The 20,058-nt window shown below is 36.8% G+C and overlaps 2 protein-coding genes across 2 annotated transcripts in view; one reads left to right on the top strand and one right to left on the bottom strand.

Annotated features, from left to right (window-relative positions):
* Positions 1-20,058, top strand: part of RASA1 (RAS p21 protein activator 1) — a 125,561-nt gene that overhangs the window by 19,093 nt on the left and 86,410 nt on the right. The window lies entirely within an intron of this gene.
* LOC125998182 (40S ribosomal protein S24) lies at positions 7,148-7,606 on the bottom strand. Its single transcript, XM_049766462.1, has one exon. The coding sequence runs from the start codon at positions 7,582-7,584 to the stop codon at positions 7,189-7,191; it is 396 nt and encodes a 131-aa protein (XP_049622419.1). The 5' UTR covers positions 7,585-7,606; the 3' UTR covers positions 7,148-7,188.

Raw genomic sequence — 20,058 nt, forward strand, 5'->3', positions numbered from 1 at the left:
TTCCCATTGTAGATTGTGCTTTGGATACAAGTATAATACAAGCTATTAGCCTAGGTCAAAGATTATTTCTTGTGATTGTAAAAATTAAGTTTTATTTATAATTAAGCTCATGATCTATCTTGTTTGATGTTTGCACCATTGTCTGGGGCCAGAGCAGTGGAACAAACGGTAAGGCGTCCTTTTGGAGTGGTTTCGTAAATGCATTTTTGTATGTTCTTCATAAGTATATAGAAATGTGATTACTTTTTGTATTTTTATATTTTATAACCATGATTTATTTATTTATTTATTTATTTATTTATTTATTTATTTATTTGCCATACCCGGTGATGCTCAGGGGTTACTCGTGGCTATGCGCCCAGAAATCGCTCCTGGCTTGGGGGACCATATGGGACTCCAGGAGATCGAACCTCGGTCCGTCCTAGGCTAGTGCGGGCAAGGCAGACGCCTTACCGTTAGTGCCACTGCTCTGGCCCCAGACCATGATGGGGCAGTGGTGCAAGCGGTCGTCCCATATGGTGCCCTAAGCCAGGAGCGATTTCTGAGAGCATAGCCAGTAGTAACCCCTGAGCGTCACTCGGTATGGCCCCCAAACAAAACAAAACAAAAAAATTAAACATACTTTTTAATGTTAAAACTTTATAAATGCCTGGTGATTTTCTACACATCTAGTTATATAAATTGTAAGTAAAGAGTGTTTTTCCTAAGTAATAGGTGATTTAATGATTACTGCAATACTAGAACTTTGGCTACAGGCAGAGGTATATGATAATTTGGTTTTTGAATACCATTGTAACAATAAAGTAAATGATATAATTTTTTATGATTGCTAGTGCAATTGAAAGTTATATTTACATATGGAATAGCCTATTAGGTATAATAACAATACCTTAATTAAAAAACCATCTTACTTGCTCATAAATGTTGATAAGTCTCTGAGTCGCTAAAAATCTGTTGTTGTGGACTTGCTTGACATAGTTATTATAAATTTTCAGTTTGTTAAAAACCATAGTATCAGTGGAATTAAATAAAATGAGGTATATCTATTTCATGAGAGTGATGAGAATAGTTTTCCTTGTCTTTGGTTGAGAGATTGGAACTGGGGTTGACCACGTACAAGGCTAGCAAGTACTTTTGCCTTTGTCTGGCTTCAGAGAATTTTTAAAATCATGAATAAGGTTGTATTATGTTGAATACCTTTTCTGATTTAATTGATATCATCAAATGATTTTATTTAACTTTTTGATAATAATAGTTTAACTGATTTTTAAATGTTGAACTGCTTTGCATACCTAGAATAAATATTTGGCTATGATGTGTAATTCTTTCCAAACATTGCTAAATTCAGGTAGCTGATATGTTGAGAATTTTGGGGAAGTTTATGAAAGATAATCTATAGCTTTCTTATTTTTGCTTCATTTATGTATTTGGATAAGATTAGTTTCATTTTATGGAGCCAGATATTATTTTCTGTTTTATTTTTGTGGAACAATTTGTGAAGTATTAATATTAATTCTTTAAATATTTGTTGGGATTATCCAATGAAAGCATCTCAGCTTGGGACTCTTTTTGAGGAAGTTCATACTAACTTCATCACGTGAGGTTAGATAACTCTGTTCAACTTTTTTTTGCGAGATTTTGTGTAGAATTGATATTAATCCTTTAAATATTTGTTAAGTTTTCCAGTTTCCTTTATATCATAAATTATGAATTCATAATCGATTGATCATACATATAAATTATTGGAGTGCATTTTTGAGGACTGATTTGTTTTTTATAACTTGTCTAATGATCATTAGAATGTTTATTATTCCTTATTTATTTTTCTATTGGCAGGCTATACTAAGTGCTGTTCTGGGGTTATTCTTGGCTTTGCACTCAGGAATTACTGCTGGTGATGCTCAGGGGACCATATGGATGCCAAGGAGTGAATTCAGTATAGCCTAGTGTGAGGCAAACACACTATCCGCTATACTATTTTTTTTTTTACTTTTCTTTTTTGGGTTTCTGATATTCATGCTAACCTCTATGCGCTCAGAAATTGCCCCTGGCTTGAGGGACCATATGGGATGCTTGGGGATTGTACCGAGGTCTGTCCTAGCCTAGCGCACACAAGGCAGATGCCTTACTGCTTACACCACTGCTCCGGCCCCATTTTTCTTCTTTTTTGATGATTTTTGTTACATTAGCTTTATTCTGCTTTTTTGTTCTTAGTTTCATTATTTCTGCTTTTATTTTATTTATATATACATATATATATTTATTTACTTTTCGGTCACACCTGGTGGCTCTCAGGGGTTACTCCTAATTCTGTGCTCAGAAATCGCTCCTGGCAGGCACGGGGGACCATATGGGATGCCAGGATTTGAACCACCGTCCGTCCTGGTTTGGCTCTGTGCAAGGCAAATGACCTATTACTGTGCTATTTCTCCAGTCCCTGTTTATATCTTTTATCAATTACTTTGAAATCAGAGAAATAAATGTTTCTATATTTTTGTTTATTTTGAAGAATTTAGCATTATTTATTTGAGATTTTTCTTGTATTATTTAATACAGCATATTAATTTCCTTTTTAAACATTTCTTTAGCTGCATCACCTTTTAATTTTCATTCAATTCTGTTTTATTTTTTAACTTTCAAATAACTGTTAAACTCATTATTTAGAAATGTGGCATTAAAATTTTTCAAGTGTTTTGAGATTTTCCATGATCTTTTTTTTAATGAGTACTAGTTACTGTCCATTATGATTTAAAAACATGCTATCTGTACTTTTAACTTTCTTAAAGATTTTTTTTAATAGTATGCACTATGGTCTTTCTTGGGGTTCTTTAGAAGCTTAAAATGTGTACTTGGTTGATTTTGGTGGTGTTATGTTTTGTATTCATTAGCGAGATTGGTTGTGCTATTTAGGCCTTTTTTTATTTCCAGTCTTCATCCGGTCATTGTTGATGTTCTTGTGATGATTAAGGAAACACACATCTTTGGGTTGTGGTATTCACACATTTTTTGTTTGTTTTTGGGTCCCACTTTGTGATGTTCATGGGTTACTCCTGGCGTTGCATTCAGGAATTACTCCTGGTGGTGTTTAGGGGACACTGGCAAACCGTGTGCAAGGCAAACACTTCATTCCCTTTTTCTATCTTTTCAGCCCCCTGTTCAGACATTTTACCTGTGCTGTTTACTGTAGGGGCCAGGGAGGTCAGTCTGCTCTTCAGGTTGCAGAGCTTACACACTTTGTAATAGTGCTCACTATGGTTGGTATTCTTTATTTTGGTGCTTGCATCACAAGTTGTGATTGTGGTGCTCATTGAGGATTGTTTGTCTATGGTGGCATTTCTGCATATCATTGTGATGCATCTTTTTAGTCTGTACTCATTGGAAGGTCCATCCCCTTTTTGTGATGCTTATATACTCCTGGCTGTGGTGTGTCCGGCAGCATATTTGAGAACACAGATGAGATATCAGTGTCATAATTAGTGTATGCTAATGGGTATTGGAAATTTTAATATATGCCATATCCTTGCAGGACTGTGCTTTTCTCTGTGTCACTATGCTTTTTCTCTGACGTTGTTTATTGGAACTTGTTCAAGTCTTTGCTTATTTTCTGTTTAGTTTCTGAATCGGAAGGAGAATCTTGAAGTATAACCAGCTACAATTGTGAATTTAACTCTGTAAGCTTTTACTACTTGTATTTTTGTGCTCTAGTTTATTTGGTGTTTACTTATTTAGCATTGCTCAATATTCCAGTTGGATGAATCCTTTTATATGATGTCCTTTGCCAAGAGCACACCTAGTGGTGATCAGGCCTATTCATTGTACCGTACTTGGGGTTACTTTTGGGAGACCATTTAGATTTAGGGATTAAACCTGACCTCCCAGTGCTGTAAGCCAGGTTCTTTTGTCTTGACTGTGTCTATTGTTTTTGTTGAAAATCTATGTAATATTATTAACAAAGCCACTGTAGGTTTTATTTTGTTTATTGTCTTTTTTATACCTTTATCTTCAGAATTCTGTATCTTAAATGATTATTTATATAGCTAGTTTTTTTGTTGGATCATAGAAAGTAACATACTAATTTTTGCCTTCATTCAGTGTATGTTAACTGTTTATGTTTATAGTAATTACTGATATATTAGATCATTAGACTATCATTTTACTTAAAACATTTTTGTCTCGTTCTTCCAGTCATGGAAGTTTGTTTGACTTTAATCCTGATTATGCTTATTGCATTCAAATTAATGTATACTTTTTGTTTTGCTATTATGGGCAATACCTGGTGCTGTGCGGTACTTGGGATTGAACCTAGGTTTCCTATAACTAAATTGTTCACTCAGCTCATGAGTTATTTCTGTCCCCTATAATTTTTAAAATATATATATTTTTTAGTTTTTATTCTGAATATTAAAATACACATGCAAGATGTAACATCATTGTTTAGTGGTACTATACTCCTTTTACCATATTGAGTGAAGTGTGGAAATGATTCCTTTATACTTCACTTTGTAAATATACATTGTCTTGAGTATCTCTTACATAAATTGAATAATAATAGTGTAATGTTATTTGCTGTGGTAAAATACACATAACTTGCGATTTCACTATTTTTTCTTGTGCAGTTTTGTGGCATAAAATAACTCACATTATTGTATAATTATTGCCAAATTCCATTTTCAGAACTTTTCTGTTTTTCCCATCTGAAACTTAGACCTATTGAATACTAATTTTCCTTTAACTTCAGCTTTCATCCCTCTGATATGTACTTCTGTGGATTTCAGTACCCTGTGCACTAAGCTTACTAAATGGAAATATATAATATTTATTCTCCTGTCACCGGCCTATTTCACTTACGTGTGATATTCTGATATTCAGGTGAACACTATTCCAGTTCTATAGTACAGTTTGTTTTTCCTTTTTACTATTATGACTAAATCTACCGTGGTTGACTACTTACATTTCATCACTTGAAAATAAAATTGTTTTTGAAAATGTAGTCTGCAAATATTTGGTCAAGTTCCAACATTTGTTGGTGAATCTTTGTGGTTAGCACGAACTCTTAGTTTAGGGGATTGGCTAAGTGTTGCTCTTTTCCTTCTTTGCTTGTTATTTTCACCTAGAGCCTGGTAGGATGAGTGGAGCAGTCAAGTGGCCTTATAAGCAGCTAGTTCAGGATTCAAACAATAGAAATTAGAGGTAGTGTCATGAGGAATGGGCATGAACCTGAAAGGAAAGGGTCTGAGGTATGAAGACAGAAATCATCTGGAAACCATCTGGAAGGGAGGGGAATCTGCTTCAAGTTCTACAAAGGCCTAGGCCCTAGGGAATGCAGGTGATTGGTCTCAATTGGAAGGTCAGATGAGCAAGTAGTGGGTAGAGATGTAGAGATGGATCTTCTCATGTGGCACAGATTCTGCATGTAGTTTTTATTTACTTTTTTTGTGGTCCTTGGGAATGAACCCAGAGCCTCATCTAGGCAAGACAGGTGCTTTATTGCTGAGCTATATCCCCAATATAAAAATTATGTAATATGAAAATATTTATCTCTGGAATGCCTGAAACTATAGTCTCAACTGAGGAGCAATAGTATCTTCTAATAAATTAGTATACATTTTTATGGAAATGCTTAGTGCATGGGATCTGTGAATTTATGTAGAAAAAAATTGAAATGTAATAGCCAGCACAGTGTAGAATGCTTAAAATGACAGACATAGCAAGGAACCAGTTACATTGTAATCTAGATATGTATAATCCCTAGAATGCAGTTCTCTTCATTTATCTTATGCAAACTTTAAAATTTGTTTTCTTTCTGCCTTTCCTTTCCTCCTTCAAGTCTAAGCACATACTATGGTGTTTTTTTTCCTATTTCAAAAATTCTTAAGGTTCTAACTTTTTTCCTTTTTTCTATCTGTAATTTTAAGCACTTGTTTTCTTTCTTCCTCTGGAAATTGCCTGTTAATTTTCTTCTTGTCCCTAATTTCTTTTTCTAATCAATAACTCTACTGACTTTTATTTTTTTTTTTTTGGTTTTTGAGCCACACCCAGTGGTGCTCAGGTGTTAACTCCTAGCCCTGCACTTAGAAATTGCTGCTGGCAGGCTCGGAGGACCATGTGAGATTCCAGGAATTGACCTGGGGTCTATCCAGTGTTGGCCATGTGCAAAGACAAACACCCTACTACTGACTTCTTTTTTTTTTTTTTTCATTTTGTTTTGTTTTGTCTTTTTGGGTCATATCCGGCAGCACTCAGGGATTACTCCTGGCTCTATGCTCAGAAATCGCTCCTGGCAGGCACAGGGGACCATATGGGATGCCGGGAATCGAACCACTGTCCGTTTGCATGCAAGGCAAATGCCTTACCTCCATCTATCTTTTTGGCCCCAGTCTTCTTATTTAAAATACTTCCCAACAAAAATGGAGTAATTTTGCATTGCGACCCAGAAGTTAATATAGTGTACAAATACTGTACTATAACTGATACTAGAGTTTGAAAAATTTGAACTGTTCTAGTCAACAGAAGAAATATGGGTGGATATAGTAGCTACATTGAATTTGAGAGTCTCAACACTTTGAAAAGCTGCTTTATATTAGTGTCAGTGTCTTTTGTTTTGTTTTGTTTTGTTTTGTTTTGTTTTGTTTGTTTGATTGTTTTTGGGTCATACCCAGCAGCACACGGTTACTCCTGGCTCTACGCTCAGAAATTGCTCCTGGCAGGCTCAGGGGAACCAAATGGGATGCTCGGATTTTTCTGCATGCAAGGCAAATGCCCTGCTTCCATGCTCTCTCCGGCTGGCCCCTGTCAGTGTCTTTTTGTAAAGAAAAAATCATACTTCTTTTTGAAACTTGTCCGTGAATCATCATTGTCTACATGTGATTTTTTTTAGGGGGGGGGCACACCCGTTTGACGCTCGGGTTACTTCTGGCTATGTGCTCAGAAATTACTCCTGGCTTGGGGGACCATATGGGACGCCAGGATCGAACCTCGGTCAATCTAGGCTGGCGCTTGCAAGGCAGACAGACGCCTTACCTCTAGTGCCACCTCTCTGGCCCCCAAGATGTGATTTTTTTTGATTACTTAATCAGTATACATAGAAAAACAAATGTAAATATTTTTTTTAAGTTTTTCATTTTTTTACAATTTATTCATCCTCGTGAAAAAATCTGCACAATCACCATATAAGTCACTGCAGAATCTTTACTCCTTTTTGCCAGCGCCATCGTTGGCCTTGGCGGTGCACCTGACTTTCTTCATCCTGTTCTTGCGCTCCTTCCGCTGCTTCCTCGAAGTTTTCTTCTTCTCGTACAGGCCGTGTCTCGCCAATCTATGCTTGGGCTCATTCTTCTTCGCGTGGTCCAAGGAATCATAAATCATGCCGAAGCCAGTCGTCTTGCCACCACCAAAATGGGTCCTGAACCCGAACACGAAGATAACGTCTGGGGTGGTCTTGTACATCTTTGCCAGTTTCTCTCGAATTTCCGTCTTTGGCACCGTGGCTTTGCCAGGGTGTAGGACATCAATGACCATCTGCTTCCGCTGTAACAGTCGGTTTGTCATGAATTCCCTGGTGCGGATGGTGACCGTGTTGTTCATGATGGCAGCGCAGAGGCAGAGTCGGGGGAAGAGCCAAATGTAAATATTTTAACAAAATAAAGTAATACTGTTTTTATTGTTTGTAATGTACTACATTTATTTATATTCAGTTTGCTTGTATTTAACTTAACTTCAAAATGATGATTGTGATCTGTGTGAATTAATTTTTTTACTCTGGCTTGAGACTTAGTATGTTAAAAGCACAGAAAATGATCACACTGTTCTATATTTTTCTTAATCCAGTGCTTTTTCTTGTTTCTCTATTACTGCTTTTTTTTTTTTTTTTTTTAACGGGCTTTCTGGTTTATTCAAATAATTGGTCCATATGTGTATTCAGAACTAAAGGGCTGGGAGCTAGAGAACTCCTTTTTTTATCTGTTGTATATCTCTTCTACCTACCTTATGAATTCAGATGAAATGTTATTGAAGGCATTGAATAATAACAAACCTAAGATTTCTTTCCTTTTTTGGGAGGGTACATCAGCCTATGGTAACTTCTGGTTCTACACCCAGGAATTATTCCTGGTGAACTTGGGGACCATATGGAATGCCGGTGGTTAAACCCTATTCGGCAGTATGCAAGCAAATAAATGCCCTACCCACTGTACTATATTACTCTGTCTCCTCAAACTGAAATTTCTTAAGAAGTGATAGTGATTTTAACAAATAAGAAAGAAATGTTTTCTTAGAAAGCTAAACCACAGTACCTCAATGAAATTGCCATTTTATTAAGTATGCTCTTAAAGACCCCTATGTAGATGGATCCACATGGCTTAGTTGGTGGTACTGACTTTTAAAATGGAAAGTCTAGAAAATGACATGAGAATAATGTACTCATAGAATGGTACCTTTAAAAAAATGTTTATTTTAAGCAGCATGGTGTAGAGTAACAGTGATAAGGTTTCATATGTAACAGTCTTAGCACATCTTCCCAGAGAATCTACTTCCCTTCACTATTGCCCTTGTCTCCCTTTCACCCCATTCGTCTTTGTTCCAATCCTTCTCAGTCAACCTTCCTACTGGAGATTGTTCTAGTTTCTATTGCCTTTTAGTATTTGTTATATCTACTATATTTCTTTATATTACACATAAGGGAGAGCTCATTCTGTGTCTGGCCCTTTTCCTCATACTTAACTTCACTTAGCATGATACTTTGCCAAACTTCCACATAGCACCAAATAGCACGATTTCATCTTTTTTAAAAGCCTAGTCTGTATGTACTTTGTCTGTATGTACTTTTTAGAAATTTGGTCATTTGTTCCTGGAAACTTGTGTTTACAGATTTTAGCTGTTGTGAATAGTGTGCTGTTTTGAACATAATAGTGCAGGTATCTTTTTTTCCCCTTTATTGGATTTTGGATCACAACTGGCAGTGCTTACTTAACTTGGTAGTGTTTTGGGGATGGACAATATGGGGTGCTGGGATTGAACCTGTGTCAACCATGTGCAAGGCAAGTTCCTTTCTTGCTGCCCCATCTCTCTGGGCCCCTGCAAATGTCTTTTGTTTGTTTGTTCGTTTTGGTTTTGAGTGGCACTAGTGATATGCACGTGTTACTTCTGCCTCTTGTGTTTAAGGATTATTTCTGGTGGTGCCTTGGGGGGGCGGCATATGGGATGCCAGGGATCAACACCTGGGTTGGCTGCATATATTTTTTTCCTTCTGAACTAGCCTCTTTAGCTTCCCCAAATGTCTTTTGGAATAGAACTTTTTGTCCCTTGGGGTAGATGCCAAGATGTTGAATTGTTAGGTTGAACGGAAGCCTCAATTTTTTAGCTTTTGAATATTTATATTGTATACAAAAATGGTTGAACCAATTTATTCCCACCCCCTGCAAGTGAGTCTCTACACCCCATTTTACAAGGAGTGACATTTTTTAAGCTGAAAGATGAAACCGCTTCTGTGCAGTTTTTTAAAAAAAAGAAATTATAATCTAATTTTTTATTTTTTTTGCTCTCATCATCAAGTTTCTATGTTGAAAAATCTTACAGAAGCAGAATATTTGTAGTAAAGAGATAATACAGCAGCTGTCTTTTGCCTTGCAAATGGCTGACCAGGGTTCAATCCCTGGCATCCTGTATGGTTCCCCACGCACCACCAGCAGTAATTTCTGAGTGCAGAGCCAGGAGCACTGCTAGATGTTGCCCCAAAACCTAAAAAAAAAAAAAAGTATTGAGTGACCATTCCTTTACATTTTCTTGAATTGCATTAAATCTTTCTTAGTCTTCATAGATACGTATTCATAATTTTTTACTCAACTGTTTTTGCGATACGTGCATACTTTTCCTTTGAAATACTTTTTCATGTATTTCTTAAGAATAAGAACAATACTGGGTGTGGCTCAATAACCAAAAAAAAAAAAATAAAAGAATAAGAACAATAATCTCTCTATAGATATATACATATATAAAACAAAAATAATTTGTATTAGAAAATACATTCAGATAGTTTTAGTTGTTCCTATATGGTTCATTATGTGTAATTTATTTATTTTTAGTTTTTGGGCCACACCCATTGATGCTCAGGGGTTACTTCTGGCTATGCACTCAGAAATCGCTCCTGGCTTGGGGAACCATAGAACGATGGGAGATTGAACCGTGGTCTTTCCTAGGTTAGCACGTGCAAGGCAAACACCCTACCGCTTGCACCACTGTGCCGGTCCCCTCTTTATATGTATTTTAATTAGTTGCATTTAGCTTCTTTTTTAATAATTGATTTAGTCTAGAGCTGTGTTCCTAACTTTTAAAAATGCTGATGGTTTATACCATAAAATTATTCTGTTGCAGTGTTATTATAAATTGGAATTGGAATCATTATTTTATTCTTTCCTTAAAATATTTTTGTTTTTGGGTCACACCTGGTGGTGCTTAGGAATCTTGGATCGAGAGCACCCCAAGAGCACTCCTGGTAGGTGTGCTGGGACCTTATAGGTGCGGGGGATAGAAGTCAGATTGGCAGCATGCAAGGCAAGTGCCTTATCCACTGTACTATCTCTTCTGCCCTGTATTTTTCTTGGATTTTTTTAGGCCACACCCTGTGGCTCTCAGGGGTTACTCCTGGCTATGTGCTCAGAAATCGCTTCTGGCTTGGTGGACCATATGGGATGCGTGGGGATTGAGCCATGGTTCTGTCCTGGGTCAGCCATGTGCAAGGCAAATGCCCTACCACTGCGCCATCCTTCTGGCCCCTGCCCTGGAGATTTCTTAAAACAGTTACACTGTTGTCATATTTCCTCAATTTTTTCTTGAGAAAGTCTTGAATTTTCCTGAATTTTTGGATGTTTCACAGGGTAGAAAATTCTAAGTTGATGAATTCTTTTTATCAATATTTGAATTGACTATGGTTTCAGAATAATGGAAGTCTTTTTTCTTGCTCTTGGATAAGATTCTGACCACCCCTCTCCCACTTTAGTTCAAGTTTTACTATTCTAGTACTGATGGTTTCTGGGGGGATATTCCTGCTTCTTGGTTTCTGTTTAGGTATGTAGCAAATCTTTTTCATTTGTCATTCTTACTTGGGGGATATTGGTCTGTCCTATCACCTATTTCTCTAATGCATCTGCTGAGTTCCTTAAATGCCTGATTGGAAATTAGAGTAAAGGAGTAAAAAAATTTATGTTTAAATAGGAAGTGAAAAAGTTTGGTTTGGTGTTGAAACTATAATGCAATGGGTAGGTTGCTTTTCTTTGCATGTGGCTGACCAGGGCTTAAATGTTTAGCATCTCATATGATCTCTCAATCCCCCTCCCCCACTAGCAGTAATTTCTGAGCATAGAGCCAGGAGTAAGCCTTGGGTATCTCTGGTTGTAGCCAGTTTAAATAAAAGAATTTGGTGTATGGAAATTTGGAGTCAAGAGAATGTTGGCTAGGGAAGCAAAGTAAGAAGAGCAGCTTTTATAAAATAGCAAAGGAGCAATATGAATATTCTCTGGCAGCAAATGGTTAGATATTTTTTATACATTTTTGGTATTGAACATTTTTTGTTTCTACTTAAGTACATTCAAAAGTAAGTTATGATTTATTAACATTTCGTCCAACCAAACTAGAAAATTCAAATATTGTAGTAGAAGAAAGCAGTTTTGAACTAAAAGAGTTATTTTATGAGTCCATCAATAACAGTCCATTGTTAAGTATTTCGTAACATTTTCTAACATATGTACTGCATTCTTTAGTGTAGGAGTTGGTATTCTGTGACTTTTTCTTTTGATACTTTGAGTCTGTGTTCTCAGAAATTTAGAATGCACATAATAAAGGAATGTTGAGACCTCATTGTACTGAATACTTTTTTTTTTTGGTTTGTTTTTGGGCCACATCCTGCAGTGCTCAGGTTACTCCTGGCAGGCTCAGGGGACTACCATGAAACACCAGGGATTGAATCTGGGTCAGCTGTGTGAGCAAGGGAAATGACCAACCCGCTATGTACAATTGCTCCGACCCTTGCTGAACACTTTTTAAGATCTGTTTTTCCTAAACTTAATTACATGATTAGTGGGCATTCTTTCCTGAGCATGTTTTGAGTAACCTAGTAATAGTAAGTAGTTAGTTTTTTATCCAACTGGCACTTACAGGCAAAGGAGACAAGGAATCTATATAGTTTACGGTACGTAAAACTAGTTTCCTTTTGTTTTTTACTCTTTTAGTAATTTATTTTGGAAAATTTAATTTTCTTGTTATTTAGTTTTCCTTTTGGAAAATATTATAATTGTACTCCTAATTCATAGTGAAGTTTTATGATTATTAAAATATTTAGCAAAGCTCTTCTATATAATGTTAGGTATTATTTGATGTATAACTTTGGGGACAGGTGATTTTGGTATAAGTAATCACAAAATCTAGGAACTTGTTTAAATATAGAATGAATAGTAAATGGACTAAGCTGAACCAAGCCTTAAATTGAAATACTTACTGTCTTTATGCTGGGTTCAGAACATATCTTTTCATGTAAATTTTTTCATGTCATACTACAATGATTGTCTGGGACAAGATAATAATAAAAATAAGCACACTGGAGTGTAAGTTATTATGATTTTAAGGGACTAAAGGAAGATTTTTCTGGGAGAGAAGCTTATCCTATCTATTAGTGGCAAGAATATATATGATGAAAATGTGATTTAAAACCCTTAAATAAAATTATATGCAGTTTGTGAATAACACTGCTTATTTTATTTTTTATTGGGCCACACTCAGTGGTCATGGCTAACTCTGCACTCAGGGATCAATCCTAGGATTGATATGGAATGACAGGGATTGAATTTGGTCGGTCATGTGCAAGGCAAGAGCCCTACCCAGTGTACTATCACTCTATTCCTTATTGCTTTGTTTTAAGGAGGGTCAAAGTATGAATTTAGAATATGATAATTGGGCATTGAACATTGTGTGAAGAGATACTAAAGAATTCAGTTTTTTGGGTGGTGTCATTTAAAATGACAAATGTGATTAAAAATCCATCATTAAGGGGATAAAGATGGTAGAGACCTATGACAAGGTCCAAGAGGTATAAGAATACACTTGCCGAAAGGCAAGAATGATGTGCTTTCATACTTTATGACCTTAGTGGTCATGAGTTGTTGGTCATCGAGGACAGAACAATTCAGAGAACCCTAAGGTCTGGCTCTTTGTCTTTCATTTCCTTAGTTACTAGGAAGTACTGACCATTTAGCCATAGGTGGTTGGGCAAAACATATTGTAAATTTGCAAACAGCACACTCTTGTTATATGTAAATGTTGGCAGCAAGAAGATGTATCATAAAATGTACATTTGTGATTCTATATAGATTTGTATAATTGAATGTGGAGGTTGTTTATTAAAAAAACCCTTAAACATTTCTTTTTAGTGATTAACTATTTCACTTGTTACCTATTTTATTTACCTGTATAACCATGAACTTTAAAAAAACAACACGAAGGGGTAGGTGCACTGACACAGTGGTAGGGCGTTTGCTTTGCAAGCTGCTGATCCAGGATGGACCTTGGTTTGATCGTTGGTGTCCCATATGGTCCCCTGAGCCAGGAGCTTTTTCTGAGCGCATAGCCAGCAGTAACCCCTGAGCGTCATAGGGTGTGGCCTAAGAAGCAAAAAAAAAAAAAAAAAAAACCTCAGGAAAAGGGGTTGCAAGTAGAAAAGTTTTAAGAAGATTGTATGTCACATACAATCAATTAATCTTTGATAAAGGAGCAAGAAACACAAAATGGAACAAGGAAAGGCCTCTTCAACAAGTGGTGTTGGGACACATGCAAAAAAGCGAACCTGGACCCCCATGTAACACCATGCACAAAAGTCAAATAAAAATGGATTAAAGATCTTTATACCAGACCTAGAACCATAAGTTATATAGAAGAGAATATGTAGTTAAAACACTCCATGACATTGAGACTAAAGGCATCTTCAAGGAGGAAACAGCACTATCCAAATAGGTTGAAGCAGATAAATAAATGGGACAATATTAAACTGAGAAGCTTCTGCACCTCAAAGGAAATAGTGACTAGGATACAAAGGCCACCCATAGAATGGGAGAAACTATTCACCAATACCCATCAGATAAGGGACTAATATCTAGATACATAAGGTACTGACAGAACTTAACAAACATCTAACCCCATCAAAAACTGGGGAGAAGAAATGAACAGACACTTAAAGAAGTACAAATAGCCAAAAGGCACATGAGAAAATGCTCCACATCACTAATCATCAGGGAGATGTAAGTTAAAACAACGAGGTACCATCTCACACAACAGGGACTGGCAACAGAGACTGGAAAGCTGTCTAGCCTAGCCTTTCTGGGAAACAATATGGAGATTCCTCAAAAAACTGAAAATTGGGGTTGGAGTGGTGGTGCCTGAGGTAAGGTGTCTGCCTTGCAAGCGCTAGCCTAGGACAGACTGCAGTTCCATCCCCCAGCATCCCATATAGTTCCCCCCTCCCCCAAGCCAGGAGCGATTTCTCAGTGCATAGCCAGGACCCTGAGCTTCAGTGGGTGTGGCCCCAAAACAAAAAAACAAACAAAAACAAAACCCTGAAAATTGAGCTCCCTTACCAATCCTAGTGATATACCCTTGGATTACTCAACTGCATGCGCACGGGCGCGCGTGCACACACACACACACATACACACACACACACACACACACACACACACACGCTCTGCATTCCTATATTCATTCAATACAGTGCTATTTAAACACACACACACACACACACGCTCTGCATTCCTATATTCATTCAATACAGTGCTATTTAAACACACACACCCTCTGCATTCCTATATTCATTCAATACAGTGCTATTTAAACACACACACACACACACCCTCTGCATTCCTATATTCATTCAATACAGTGCTATTTAAACACACACACACACACACACACACACACACACACACACACACACACACACACACACACACACACACACACACACACACACACACACACACACACACACACCCTCTCTGCATTCCTATATTCATTCAATACAGTGCTATTTGCAATAGCCATAATCAGGAAACAACCCAGATGCCTAACAACAGATGACTGGCTAAAGAAACTGTGGTACATATACACAGTGGAATACTCTGCAACTGTCAGGAAAAATGAGGTCGTGAAATTTTCCTATACATGGATGGACATGGAAACTTAAGCTGAGAGAGAGATAGATCTAGGATAGTTTCACTCATCTGTGAGATATAAGAAAAATAAAAGACAGCATTGCAATAATACCGAGAGACATTAGAGATGAGGACTGGCAGGACCGGCCCATGATATGAAGCTTACCAAAAGAGTGGTGAGTGCAGCGGCTGGACACATAGCATGGAGGTAAGGTGTTTGCCTTGCATGCAGAAGATTGATGGTTTGAATTCCGGCATCCCATATGGTCTCCTGAGCCTGCCAGGAGCGATTTCTGAGCATAGAGCCAGGAGTAACCCCTGGGCACTGCTGGGTATGACCCAAAAACAAAAACAAACAAAAAAAGAGTGGTGAGTGTAACTATACTAACAACTATCATGACAATGTTAATGAGTGAGAGAAATAGAATGCTTGTCTCAAATACTGGCAAGGGGTTGGAGAGGAGGGAGATGGGTGGCAATGGTGGTGGAAAGGTTGCACTGGTAAAGTAGGATGTACTTTTAATGACTGAAACCCAACTACAAACATGTTTGAAATCATGGTGCTTAAATATATTTAAAAAAGTCCTGATTTAATAGATGAAGGATGAATTTGATAACATACTATTAAATGATTATTTATTGTGGATATAACTTGCCTCCTAGCTTCTGCGTGTAAAAGTAGATCTTTTCTATATTTCAAATTGTTTTTTTTCTTTTTTTCTTTTTGGTTTTTGGGTCACACCCAACGCCACTTAGGGGTTACTCCTGCCTCTGCACTCAAGTCGTTCCTGACAGACATGGAGGACCATATGGGATGCCAGGATTCGAACCACTGTCTGTTCTAGATTGGCTGCATGCAAGGCAAACGCCCTATCACTGTGCATCTCTCTGGCCCCTCAAATTGTTTTTTTTTAAGTGTGCTTTCATTGGGGCTGGAGAGACAGTACAGCATGCCTTGAACACAGCTGTTCAAACTCTAGCATCACGTATAACCTCATAGGAGTACCAGGAGTGATTTCTGAGTGCAGAGCTAGAAGTAAGCCATGAGCTCTACAGGTGTGACCCAAAGACCAAAGAATAGACCAAGAAAAAAAAAAAAGTTTAACTTTTAATCTGAGTTTTAATAATAACTTAGTTTATGTATAATGCTAGTGAACATGTATTTATAGACAGTGCGTATATATCACCATGAATAATTTTATTGATACAATTTTGCTTTGCTAATAATATCTATGTAGTGCAGCATCCTTTAGTCAAGGAACAGAATATTGCCAGGACTATAAGAAGTTCTTTGTACTTCACTCAATACCTACCACCTCCTCTAAAGATAAATACAATCTTAATTTATTATTTGATGATTAAGTTTTTATTTTTGAATTTTATTAACTACAGTACATTTTTATACTTTTTAAATATTCTAATGTTTATTAATATTTTAATATAAATTCTTTATTTAAGCACCATGATTACAAACATGATTGTAGTTGGGTTTCAGTCATTAACAGAATACCCCCCTTCACCAGTGCAACATTCCCACCACCAATGCCCCCTCCCTCCTTCCCATCCTCTACCTGTATTTGAGACAGGCATTTTACTACAGTTATTTTTTTTTTAAGTTTAGTATGCTGTTTTTCTTTCTTTCTTTCTTTCTTTCTTTCTTTCTTTCTTTCTTTCTTTCTTTCTTTCTTTCTTTCTTTCTTTCTTTCTTTCTTTCTTTCTTTCTTTCTTTCTTTCTTTCTTTCTTTCTTTCTTTCTTTCTTTCTTTCTTTCTTTCTTTCTTTCTTTCTTTCAAGGTTAAGTGTTAAAAAATACAGTAGTAATGGTGTGAGAGTGGCAATCGCCATTGTTTGCAAAGCTCAGCAAAATATGGGGAAAGTGGAAAAAAAGCCTTGGCTTAATTACAAGGAGGCCTCACCCCTGAAGTTTTCTAGCATAAGACCGACTCTGGGCTCCAGACATACCAGGCTGCCCAACCCCTGAGTCATTCTCCATGGTCTAGATGAAACTTTTTTGCACATCAGCTGTTGTTGCTGTCAGGTTCCTGTAGTTAAAGATTCTGGTTTCTGCTCCTTTCCTTCATCCAAGTCAGGATGATGTGGACCATCCTGTAATCCTCACCATTAGATGAGTATTCTTTGTGAAGTGTTCATTTCATTGAATTTTTGTACTGTATCCCTTCTGTATAATTCTGTATACTGTATCCTCTTTTGGCTTGTAGTTTCAATGGGTAGACCTACTATACATCTTAGGAGTTTTTCTTTGTATGTAGTTCCTTTTTTGGCCTTGTTGTTTTCAGAATTCTGTTTCTATCTTTTGGTTTGAGTACAGTGATAATTAGTTGTTCCTAATTGAGTATTTTTGCTTTTGCTTGGACCCTTCGGGCCTCAAGGATCTTTGGTGCATGTAACCTTAAACTCTGGGAAATTTTTATTCATGATTTCTTTAATTGTTGTTTTTTCACCATATTTGCCCTTTCTATTCTTTTAGGGAATCTGATTCTTATATTATTCCTCTTGAATTCATCCCGTAGTTACTTGCTTTGCTGCCTTTTTTTTTTTTTCCAGACTATTTCTTTTCCTTTTTTTCTAGCAGTTACCTCCTTCTCTTCTTGGAGTCTTTGGTAGTTTGCTCAGCTTGTTTTCTATTCAGAAATTCTTTTGACTTTTTTTTTTTTTTTTTTTTTGGTTTTTGGGGCCACACCCGGCAGTGCTCAGGGGTTACTCCTGGATCGGTTGCTTGCAAGGCAAACGTTACTGTGCTATCTCTCCGGGCCCTGACTTTTTTTTTTTGGCTTTCTGGGTCACACCTGGCTGTGCTCAGGGGTTACTCCTGGCTCTGCGCTCAGAAATTGCTCCTGGCAGACATGGGGGACCATATGGGATGTGTGATTTGAATTACGGTCTGTCCTAGATCGGTTGCTTGCTATCTCTCCGGCCCTGATTCTTTTGACTTTTTATGCACCTACATACTCATTTCAGTCATTTCTGATTGTAGTAGCGCCCCCCCCCCCAATCAGTAGTAGGGAGTATTTTTCCAATTGCTTCTCATTCCAGGTTAGGTTCAGTTATGTCAGCTGGAGGCAGGCCTCACCTGGGATGGTGAAGCAGCAGTTCAGAGGTTCTGGAAAGAGTTGTGGTGTAGGCTTGTTTATTTGGTACATCTCAAGTGTGGAGACTAATAAGAACTAGTTGGACAGGTAGGGGCTGTACTTCCCATTTTGACTTAGACCCAAGGATGTCAGCTGTAGGCTACATCACCTGGGAATGCTGTGCAGCAGTCAGAAGGTTAGGCAGAAGCTGTGGTGTGGGCCCATTGATCATGACCATATATTTTCTTGCTTAATATTCTTTATTGATAGATTTGCACTTTCGATTGTGTCTACTTTGTCTATTATAACGAGTACTATTTGGAAATTTCTTGTACTCACTTTTGATCAATATGTATATGTTTATGTAATAAATTTTGCTGCATATTTAGGATTAGAATGGCAAGATAGAAATAATTAGTAGCTTTGCAGAAAGATCACAACTGTTTATAGTCTTATTAACAATATATGGGAATTTCAGTCATTCCACATTCTTGCCAACATTGGTTTTGTTTATCCTGGTTATAGTAGCATTTTAGTTGGTGATAAAATAGTCTTTATGGTTTTAATTTGCATTTTCCTGATACGTTAAATAATGATTGTATCTTTTTCTGTTTGTTGCTAATTTGGATAACATTTTCTATAAATTTTTCATTTTGAGTCTTTGCTCCATTCTTTTATATTTTTCTTGGTATCTAGATATTCTAACTATATTTGTTTTGGGATGTTTACTTTATATTAGTTTTCCTTTTCTCATGTTGGCCTTTCACTATGTCAAACCTGTCTTTTATGAACAAAAACTTTTGAAATCTAGTGTATCAGTTTTTCCTTTTATAGCTGATGCTTTTAATCATGATTTAGAAATCTTTGCCTAATCTCAGGACATAATTCATAATGGCTTGTGGTTTTTATTTTCTAGAATGTTTATCTCTTTACCTTTCACTTTTAGATGTACACGTGAAATTGTGTGTGAAGCAAAGTAGAGGTGAAGACTTAAAAAGAACGGATATCCAGTGTGGAAGAAATTGTATTGGGGTTAAGGCATTTGTCTTGCAATACAGTTAACCTAGTTTTTTTGTTTGCTTGTTTGTTTCTTTGTTTTAGTTTTTGGGCCACACACGGTGATTCTCAGGGGTTACTCCTGGCTATGCACTCAGAAATCGCTTCTGGCTTGGGGGACCATGTGAGATGCTGGGGAATGATCTGGTCTGTCCTGGATCAGCTGTGTGAAAGGCAAATGCCCTACTGCTATGCTATCACTCCAGCCCCCAAAGTTTACCTAATTTGATCTCTGGTACCACATATGTCCCTGACAGCACCAAATGGCGTGGCCCCTAGATTATATACACATATATGTACATGTGTATATAAATGTTTATATATGCATATACACTCATCCATACATAACAACATGAACTAAGAGGCCTTTTCAGGTTTATCAATTCATAAATATGTGTGAATTTGTTATGTCTCAGTTCTGTTCCTGTGCTTTACTTGTCTTTACAACTGGGCGATAATTGATGGCATAAGAAATTTTTGTTTGATGGAACCTATTAAATATTTTCTTCATTACTGAAATAGATGTGACCTTTGTTATTTTGATAGTCTGATGGAATCATATCATTGTATTTCCCCAAGCCATTTTTATTCTTTTTTTTTTTTTCACTTTTATGTTACATCTTTGTTTTGATGTCCTTCCTATCTTTTTAGATTTTTTGTTTCTCACTAATATGATTAGATACTTAATGATTGTTTCCATTCTTTTAAAAATATAAGCACTTAAGG

This window comes from Suncus etruscus, chromosome 2 (genome assembly GCF_024139225.1).
Source record: "Suncus etruscus isolate mSunEtr1 chromosome 2, mSunEtr1.pri.cur, whole genome shotgun sequence".
In the NCBI taxonomy this organism is placed as follows: domain Eukaryota; kingdom Metazoa; phylum Chordata; class Mammalia; order Eulipotyphla; family Soricidae; genus Suncus; species Suncus etruscus.